This window comes from Salvia splendens, chromosome 3 (assembly GCF_004379255.2).
Source record: "Salvia splendens isolate huo1 chromosome 3, SspV2, whole genome shotgun sequence".
Lineage (NCBI taxonomy): Eukaryota > Viridiplantae > Streptophyta > Magnoliopsida > Lamiales > Lamiaceae > Salvia > Salvia splendens.
The window spans coordinates 10,867,640-10,877,480 of record NC_056034.1 but is presented as its reverse complement, the minus strand read 5'-3'; the positions used below and the strand labels follow the sequence as shown (position 1 = coordinate 10,877,480).

At 39.5% G+C, this 9,841-nt stretch overlaps 1 protein-coding gene across 1 annotated transcript; it reads right to left on the bottom strand.

Moving 5' to 3' along the window:
• Window positions 1–1,999: 1,999 nt before the first annotated feature.
• On the bottom strand, window positions 2,000–9,756 carry LOC121794900 (serine/threonine-protein kinase dst1-like). The gene is made up of 18 exons (XM_042193292.1): window positions 8,866–9,756; window positions 8,458–8,546; window positions 8,266–8,373; window positions 7,981–8,088; window positions 7,719–7,809; window positions 7,502–7,554; window positions 6,186–6,248; window positions 6,044–6,088; window positions 5,891–5,926; window positions 5,346–5,401; window positions 5,061–5,142; window positions 4,366–4,488; window positions 4,116–4,227; window positions 3,502–3,655; window positions 2,873–2,996; window positions 2,588–2,788; window positions 2,409–2,494; window positions 2,000–2,323 (listed from the first exon to the last, which is right to left on the bottom strand). The coding sequence occupies exons 1-18, from the start codon at window positions 9,635–9,637 to the stop codon at window positions 2,224–2,226; spliced, it is 2,403 nt and encodes an 800-aa protein (XP_042049226.1). The 5' UTR covers window positions 9,638–9,756; the 3' UTR covers window positions 2,000–2,223.
• Between the last annotated feature and the right edge of the window lie 85 nt (window positions 9,757–9,841).

The following is a 9,841-nucleotide window of genomic DNA, read 5'->3' as shown; positions in this document are numbered from 1 at the left end:
ATGCATGTCTCCTAATTAAAGTTATTTATCTCTCATTTTTTCGATTATTCGGCGGCCGCTTGCGCCCATAATTCCTCCGTTGGCTCCTCGTATTTTCCACCACGATGTCAAATAAATTTCCAAAATTTATTTAAGCGCACAACTGAATTATCGCAACTATTTCCCTTTGTTACGAAAAATTATATATTTTCCGGACTTGGGATAAATTATTCATGCTTCAAAATTATCCCAGGATTTAATTAAATAATTCGTCACGATTAAATATCGGCCCAAAACTTAATTATTTCCCCACCTTATATCTCCAATTTAGTTAAGGAGCCCCAAATAAAATAAAAGAGAGCCCAAACTTAAATAAATCATCCAATTAATTTATTAAGCCCAATTTCCTTAAATAGAACAAAGGCCCAATTTTTAAACCAAGGCCCAATTTTAACTCGCACACCCCATTCTCGGCTCTCTCTCTTCCTATTCCTCTCTCTTCGTCAACAATTTGCAGCGAATTCCTCCAAATTTCCGTCGGTTTTCTCCAATTCGTTCCATGGCGCCGGCCGCTGCTCGCCGGGAAGGTGCGTATCGTTGAGCTCCTCCGCCAAAATTGTAATTTGCAGCGGCGCTGCCGACCGGGTTCTGTTCGGAGCACTCGCTCCCGTTGTACATCGCAGCCGACGAACGGCTCAAACCCCCGCCGCCGATCCTCCGTCGCACACCGTCGCTGCTGGTGGCCGTCGTCCAGCCACCGTCTCGGCTGTCTGAAGTCAGCCGCTGCTGCCGCTGCACAGAGCCGGGCTGTTGTTCGCCGCTGCTCCGTCGGTGGTCGTGCAGCCCCGAAACATCACCGCAGCCCCCGATTCATCCCGAAACCAATCCGAACCACCCCGAAATAGCCCCGAACAGATAATTCCGATTACTCAATTCGCATTGTAAACATATAAGTTCTGATTGTTCAATTCACATGGTGAACTTCGATAAATTCTGATTGTTGATTAAGTTATGTATGGGAGTGGAGTATGATGATATGTTGTGAACTGAAAGCAAAGAAAATCATACTTTGGAATTGGGTAGGAATTATACCTCCGTGAGTAGGACTTGTGGAGTTCACAAGGTTGGAAAGGAGATTCTTGAAGCTGGAAATTCCGATTTCTGTTAATAGAAATCCCGATGTTAGCTTTTGAAACAGAAGCAATTTAGGTACAAATGGATAGGGAATTTGTTTACCACAATTAGGATTGATCTAGGAATTCGGCACCCTTCGAAGTCTGCCATGGATTTCAACAAGAAAACTTCCTGAATTCTCGTTGCAGAGTTGCGTTGCAGAGATGTGAGAATAAGGGGAATGATTTAGAAAAAAAATATATATTAGAGAGGAGATGGCTGACGGGTAGTTTAGGTTTGGGGAGAGATTTATGGGAGAGAGTGGAGTGGGCGGTTTCAACGTGAGGTGAGGGAAGAGGAATTCGAAATCCCGTGCCCTTTTTCCTTGTTTTGAATTAATTTGGTATTTATTTGCAGATCACGGAGGATGAATATCTCATCACGGAGGAGGAAAATCTCTACCGAATATCTAATTAAGATTTGAATTAATGTCGATTTATGACCAAGTCAACATAGAAAATATTTAATTAGACTAGTTTAATTCACAGTCCATTGTATTTTATTTTAAATTGTGCAGTCCACAATTTATTTATCACTAACTGGATTATTTATCTCATTTATTCGATCGAGCTCACGAATTGAGTCCAATATATTTATTCCTCACGAAAATGAATTATTTTAAATTCGCGCAGTAATTTATTTCACAAAACTCTAGTCCCAGCAACAAATTCCACTTAACAATAAATTCACGGACCCTCGCAATATTAATTGCATTAAATGCAAGTACTTTATAGTTCCAAAAAAAAATTAAGTTTAGAAAAACGAAGCGTTACACCTAGTTTCAAGAAAGTTACATTGTATGAATGTTCCTTCTAACTTCAAAAGATTAATATTTATTTAAGAGATGTTTACTTTAAAATTTCTAGTTTATATATACACTTGGAGAATCAAATACAAAATCAAAGGTTTTGGAAGGTTCTACAATTACAAAATTGGCAGAAAATAATTACTACATCAGAATTACAATCATTTCAAATGGTGTGCATTGAATTCAGTCAGTAAACCTTAAAAAAACTACTCCATTTGCAACAGCACACAATCAAGCTTCTATTTCAAAAAAGATTAGAAAAACTACAATCGTAGAATAGTCCGAAGGGTATCAGAGAGGTTTTGAATGGTCTGTTGTTCCTGCACTGCCTGCATTTCTTGAAGCGGCATCTCCTCATAGCACCTGCAACGAACATCACAACGAATCTAAGAAGGCGAGAAGGCTGAATCTGTCGACAATGAGACCAGGGGTTAACCGAAATACATACATTTTGTGGTATGATAATGCCTGAGCAAGATTCATCAGAGTAGGACTGGAATTCAATCTCTGATACACGCCTGGGGGAAGGGGTACCTGTAACAAGTTGAGGAGCTCAATATATTACCCGAATGTCGAAGAAATAACATGGAAACAGGAATGATTTCATCGAGACTAGGACAAGAGGACCTCATTTTGTCTGCTTCTACCCTTCTTAGGCTGGGTGTCACCAGAAAAGAGCTCATGCATTGCCTCCACAGCTATGCTTCCGCTGCTATCCCCAGGCCATCCCCCAAGCACATTGTCGGATAAGAGTGCAATTGGGGATATGTCGGTTGCCCTTAAAAATGGGATCGGTACTGTATTACCAGCAGTGTATATGGACCAAAGCTGCTCATAAAGATGACCAAATAAGTAATACTAACAACCGTAGGTTATTTAAATGTGGAAGTTGAACTTGGAAGATCAAACTACCTTGTCTAATGCTTTTCTACTGACAGTTTCACTAGCAGCTAAAGGATCGCTCAAACTACTGCCAACAGCTACTTCAATATTTTGCTCCTTTGTCAGGATTCCGGTGATGGGAGGAGTCTCAATCCTGGCAAGTTATGATGCATGAGTCGGTGTGTATTGGAAACCTTAGTGTGAAACTCCAAGAGATAGAGATGACTGCTAGAGAACATCTAAGTGAGAAAGTTCCACCTAAAGTAGGCAAAATACAAGAAAGACTCGGGATAAGGAAGAGTTCATGATACTGAAACTGAAGAGAGTGAGGTGAGGTATTCTTTCTTTTCTTCCATCTTTAAATATTTCACTCGTCTATACCACGGTGTCGGTGAGTGTTAGGCCGTAAGTTAGAAAAGCTAGACTTAGGGTCGTTTCACGATGACTTTGTTTAAAGGAGAAATATCAACCCATCCTCCATATAAGCAAACAGAAAGAAGTATTTCCTCCTTCCATAAAAATACTTAAAGAATCACGTGAAGTATTAACAGTGATTCCATATCAGCAGGCAAAAGTAAATATGACAACGCCCTCTAGTAACAAGCATCAGTTCTATGTCTGTATTAAAAATATAAGAAACTAAGCTATAAAAGAGTTACCGAGAGTCTTTAGTTTTATCACCAGGTCCACTGACTGGGGGTTTTCCAACATGTCCTGTAGCAGGACCGGAGTCTTCTGCTCGTGTAGATGGCGGCACAGTAGCAGTTTTTCCAGTATCAGCTCTATCATGGATTATTACAGTTCCAAAATCACCTGATAATAAAGTTACAATCAACGGTTTTGTGATTTAGCTAAAAATATTTCTCCAGTAAAGTAGCGCCTAAAGTTGCTAATAATACAAGTTGAACATGCAACGGTGAGCTGATTTAACAATTAAAAACTATCATAGATATATTTCAAAATGCTAGCTGACTTCACGAGGTTCAGGAGCTAGGTGAAACAGCCAACTCCATATTAGAGGTTATTTAATACTATCACTCAGTAATTTCATCAAAAATTTCCACAATTTTCAAATTATGTTGCCTTTTCTATTCAAATGCGATCAACACTATGGTATAATTTTATTTTTTCTGAAAGTGATCATTCATGTCTAAGATTGTCATCCCCTTCTTCTGCTATTTATGCAATACTTGATGACGAGTTACAAAAAATGTTAGAAAAATGCTCTAACAGAGCTATAAATTTTGTTATTGATATCAATAAGGTATATTACCTTCTACAGCTGTTTTTACTGTATTATTTATGCCAAGCGCAGAAGCTTGCTGCCCATCCGGGCGTTTTGATGGAACAGTATTTAGAATTGGTTCACTTGAATCTCCTGCCGGCTGAAATAGACGGAATACAATATAGTGATTATAGAAAATGAGTAACTTTCCACTTCTACGTTTTGTAAAAGAGAGAGTATTGTGAATTGACAGTTATCCTGCTGACACAAATAATCCAAAAAGGAATACTATAAATACCCCTTCTCTCAACAGTGTCCGGTCTGAAGGTACTTCTGCCATTGATGCCCTAACTTGCTTTGCCTGCTCAATCTTCGGGACCATTGCTGATGCTCCACTTCTACACTTTTCAATGAATTTGTGCTTCATGTGATCAAAAGGAAAAGAGAAAATGATGTAAGAGCTGAAGTAAAAGAGATAATTTTGCATACCTATAAATTAAACGAGAATAAAGCATGATACAGATTAAGTAAACCATGTCTTATGGATACAAATAAATTTACTGTAACTTCAATCCGAGTATGGGATGTGTACATTTCGTAAGGCAACATTTTAATAACGTTACAATCAGAGCTGGGCAGAATATAACAGTAATTATAAGAGAATAAACATCCATCAGTGCATCAAAACACGTGACAGCTTTCTTTGAAAAATGCAAGAGAGGTTCAATTCACTAGATCCATTTGTTCAAAGTGGATTCCATATCAAGAGCCATAGAAAACTTTCCCCAAGAGAATTAAGACACACCAGAAACTTTCCCCAAGAGCCATAGAAAACTTTCCCCAAGAGAATTAAGACACACCAGAAACATCTAACTTTCCCCAAGAGAATTAAGACACACCAGAAACATCTAAGAGTCAATGTGAAACACTTGAACTCACAAAGATTATGCATTGGATTCAGTTAGCACTGAGAGTAAGTAAGCGACACCATACCTTCAGCATTTCAGCTGCTGTGGGTCGGAGTCGTGGCTCCTTCGTCAGGCACTTTGCAACAAAGTCATGAAATACAAGCGACCTGTAACAATGAATAATCAAACATTACGGACAGCAAACAAAAAAAATGCAGTCCACGTATTTACTATATTGGGATACTCGAAATTACAAAAAAAAATATGGACATGTAACTATCAGCATAGTTCTAAATAAACAATGGACTATCAACACTTAATGACGAGAGTCCTCAACAGTTGCTGAAAGTAAAGAGAATAGAAGACACACCACTTCTCTTTATCTTCAAGCATTGGGGCAGGTTCAATTGAAATCATAAACAATACCTACCACAACGTTGAATTAGGTAAGCATCCAAAAGTAATATATTGCTATAAATGGAACCAAATATAAAAGCAATGTCTTGTTGTAGGTACCAGCACATAATAACATCCACAAAACGACAACAATAGCTTGAGCACAGATGCATTGTGAAGGATTCAAGGATGAATCACAAAAGAGAATGTTCTAACTAAATCTTGTCTTCACATTTTATGCTAAGCATATCGGTACATGAAGATGCCAAAGAAATGCACCATTTGCAATAACCTTAGAGAACTTGCAGTGTGAATCTGGAATATGAAGGGACACGGGTAGATGGGTAAACAATGGTGGTTTACAAGCAAGTTTCTCAGGAATAACTATATATAACTGTATTAGCCCCTGAATTTAGCTAATGATGCACTTATTCCCTTGATGTTTTTCCAATTAAAGGTCTCGGACTGAATCATACTGGTCATTTTAGCATAACCATTTATTGAAGTCTGTGAACTTACTCTCATAGGATGAACAGCTGCTCTTGGAGGAAGTCCCTGGAAACCAAATTCAAGTATCCATGAAGTTAGCAACAAATATCGTGAAACACCACAATCTGTAGGATTTGCAATTGTCACTGACAGGAACAAAAGGAAAAAATTAATGAAACATGCCTCGGCCATTTCAATTGCAGACACTCCAAGAGCCCACACATCGACCTGGGAAAAAATTGACATTATATTAAATTAGTAAATAATGACCGGTCTAAGACTTCCAATCAACAAACTTTTATGAGCACAAAACCAGAGAATATACCTTTCCATCATAACGGCTTTCTTGAATAACTTCAGGGGCCATCCAATGTGGTGTACCAATGAACTAAGAGACAAAAACTCGAGATGAAAAAAATCTTGAAAGGGGGAAAAATAAAATTCTTATTCAAATTATTTTCTGAATAGACAGCATAAAATAACACATCAAATGCAGGAAGTGCTTTTATAATTTATAGTGTTTGCCTCCGATAGATCTCTCACAAGGTAAATCCTTATACATAAATTGTTAAAATCTCTTGAATCTTGTCCCACATCAACTTGGAGATGATCCTATCACATCTATATAAGAGTGGATAACCCTCCCCCTTATGAGGCCTTTTAAGGGGGTGAGTGGCCCATTTCTAATATGGTATCAGAGGGGCGCAAGTGGATGATGGATTTTCTTTATCACTTATCTACCTCACGAGTGGAAGTCCGATGCTAATTCCGGCCCATATTGATTATGGTTCTTCTCTTGTCTTGCCTAACCACGTGATGGAAGTCCGATGTGTCATCCGGCCCGCACGTCGATGTGGGACAAGATTCAAGAGATTTTAACATAAATCAAGAATGGATTTAGCTTTTCTCCAAGAACACAACTAACTTAAAAAGGCTCCCTTCACTAACATGGGCCACCCCCAGTATCATATACTCCCTCCGTTCCATAGTAGTGGATTCATTTTGCCATTTTGGTACGTTCCATAGTAGTGAAGTCATTTCTCTTTTTAGTAAAAGTCAACATATTTCTCACTTCCTTCACTCTCCCTTACTTTATTCTCTCTTCATCTTTCTACCCTTTTCATTTCCTACTTTATTCTTCCTTTACTTAACTCACTTAACACATTTTTTCTTAAATCGCGTGCCGAAAAGAAATGCCTCCACTACCGCGGAACGGAGGGAGTACTTCATTCCTAGCATTTCATTATTGCTAAAAGTCTCAATATCTTAAAATGGCAAGCACACTTTAGTGATGGTCTCACATAAGGTCCAGGAATCTATGCAGCATTTCTAGGTAAAAAGACATTCTCAGATGATCAACTAGTAGCAAGGGGTCTTACTATTTGTGGCATGTGTCACATCCCCGACTGGATCAACTTTATGTGAAAATAGTCACTCTTCAGATGATCAATTAATCTGACCAGTGGATCAAACAGAATGCTAAAACAAATCTGTTGGCTTAACCATCATCCACTTCAAGATGGTTCATTTAACATGTTGGAATTTTCCTACCAATATCTATTCTTTAAAGAAAAGGAAAAAACTATGAGGGAGATAAGTAAACCAATCCTGATTAGGAAGACAAATGCAAATAGTGCATACCGTATTGCGCTTAGACATAGTTCTTGTCAACTGTGCAGCCACTCCAAAGTCACCTGTAAACATACATTATATCATTGATTCAAGAAATAGAATGCTAAATCTATACATCCAAAGTCCAAACTGAAATCCATGAAGCCAACCGTCAACATTTACTAGCCCAGAGTTGGGAAAGAGGAGCCGGAAAACTAGTACAGGAAGAGATAATATTAAGACTTACCCAGCTTGACTTCTCCTTGCTCAGTCAACAAAATATTACCACCTTTTATATCTCTATGCACCTTGAAAATTGAGTGCAGATATGATAGACCCTGATTGAAAAATTTACTGAATAATCAGAGTCTAGATTCATGCATCCATTTGGATGCCCCAAAGCAATTTTCTTGCAATATACTTCTTTACAGCAAATGGACTTGGAAATGGATAAATAGTGATAGTGAGTAAGAGTGATGCTTGTGATATAATCAACAAATCAGAAGTACCTTCAAAGCTTCTCTACAAATATATGCTATTTGATACTCCTCAAGAGCCTCGTCGGTAACATTCATTAAGTCAGCAACACTTCCACCCCCACAGTACTCCATTACTATCTGCCATCAAATCCATAAATTCGCTAAATATGCATGGTTATCATCAACATCACAACCTTGGGCGCAACTAGCACATCATGTAAAGGATGCTACTCTCAACACCCACCCAAAAGAAAAACAATGCATCCACAAACAGCATATAATAAAAAAAAGGTAAAAGCTGATGCTTCTTCATACCCAGAGAAACTCTTCTCCTTGATAGCTCCCAAGATAACGAACAACATTAGGATGACTACACTGCTGCAACATCTCAATTTCCCCACGAATTTCTTCATAACCCTCCTCCTACAATATAATTAGTAGTATTTCATAATTAAAAAAAATCCACAAACAAAGAAAGACCTTAGTGACGACATATTACAAGCATACCCCTTCAGACAATGATATCACTTTGACAGCAACTAATTCTGAGGTCCTTAAATCTCGAGCCTTGTAGACTGCCCCATATGAGCCCTTCCCTGATAACATATGAATTTAAAGTTGCTAAACCATTTGTTGCAATGAAAAATAAAAGTATGATCTATAAGTTCATATTCTTCTATGGTAACTGCTAGACAAGTGGTTCAAATATTGCAATTCCCGGACTTCTCTTGAAAGAAGATTTATGACAAAGCTTATTTCCTTCCCCTGTTGCAATGAAATAAATAGGGACAAACTTTATAATACCTCAACCTGATCAGGAAATTTTAAATCACTTAAAGTTTCAGACCAATTTTAATTCATTATCAATCAAAGAGAAGAACCAAGCAAGCAAAACTCAAACATTTGAATCTTTACCGAGCTCATGGAGCAACTCATACTTGGTAGAAGGATCCTCTCTGGCAATATACTCTGCTATGGAGCTTGATGAAATCTTCCCACTTCCGTGAGTCCTCGTGCCGCCAACCCCATCTCCACCACCACCGCTGCTCTTCTTCCCCCTCCCATATCCCATCCCTCCAATCTCTCCAACTTTCTGCATACTCTCCACCGCCCTACGCATCGTCCCCCCGCCTCCACCACCACCACCCTTCCTCACAATCGTCCCCAAACCCTCATCTTCATCCTCCTTCTCCTCGTCCTCATCCTCATCTCTCCTCCTCACCACAAACGTCGAGAAATCCCCATCCTTCTCCTCCTCCTCTTCCTCTTCGTCGCTCCCAATTCCTCCCCTAGGGCTTCTCCTCTCCCAAACAGGAGCTGCGGCCACGCTCCGCGGCTTAGAATTGGATGATGAGGCACTGGAATTCCTACTGGAGTAGCTCGATTTCCTCCGATCGGTTTTGACAATCATCGTGCCGGAGATAGAGGCGTCGTCGTCGGAGTCGTCGATGTCGTCCCCGCCGCCGCCGAAGTCCTTGGGGAGGCGCTTCAATAGAGGAGGCAGCGACTCCTCCTCGTCCTCGGCGGCGTCGTCCTTGTACAACATCGTGGCGTAGATGTCCGCTTCGGGCTCCGGCTCTTTGGATGCGGCGCCGTCTTTGTCGTGGATCACCACCGTGGAATAAAGGTCGGAATTTTTAGGCGGCGGGGGCTTCCGAGCTCGCCAGGACTTGGGGGAGAAGTCCATTTTTCTCTCACTCTCGCTGGATCAGTGTGTGTGTTTGAGTGAGAGAGAGAGAAAGAGAGAGGAGAAGCTTCAAAGCAGTTGCATCCGAAGCTAAAATCGTTGAAAACGATTGTAGTCTACGATCTTAATTAATTAATTAATTATAATTTATGCACTTAATTAAAGGAAATTATTTGTAGTATTACAGAATTAGCAGTTAACTAG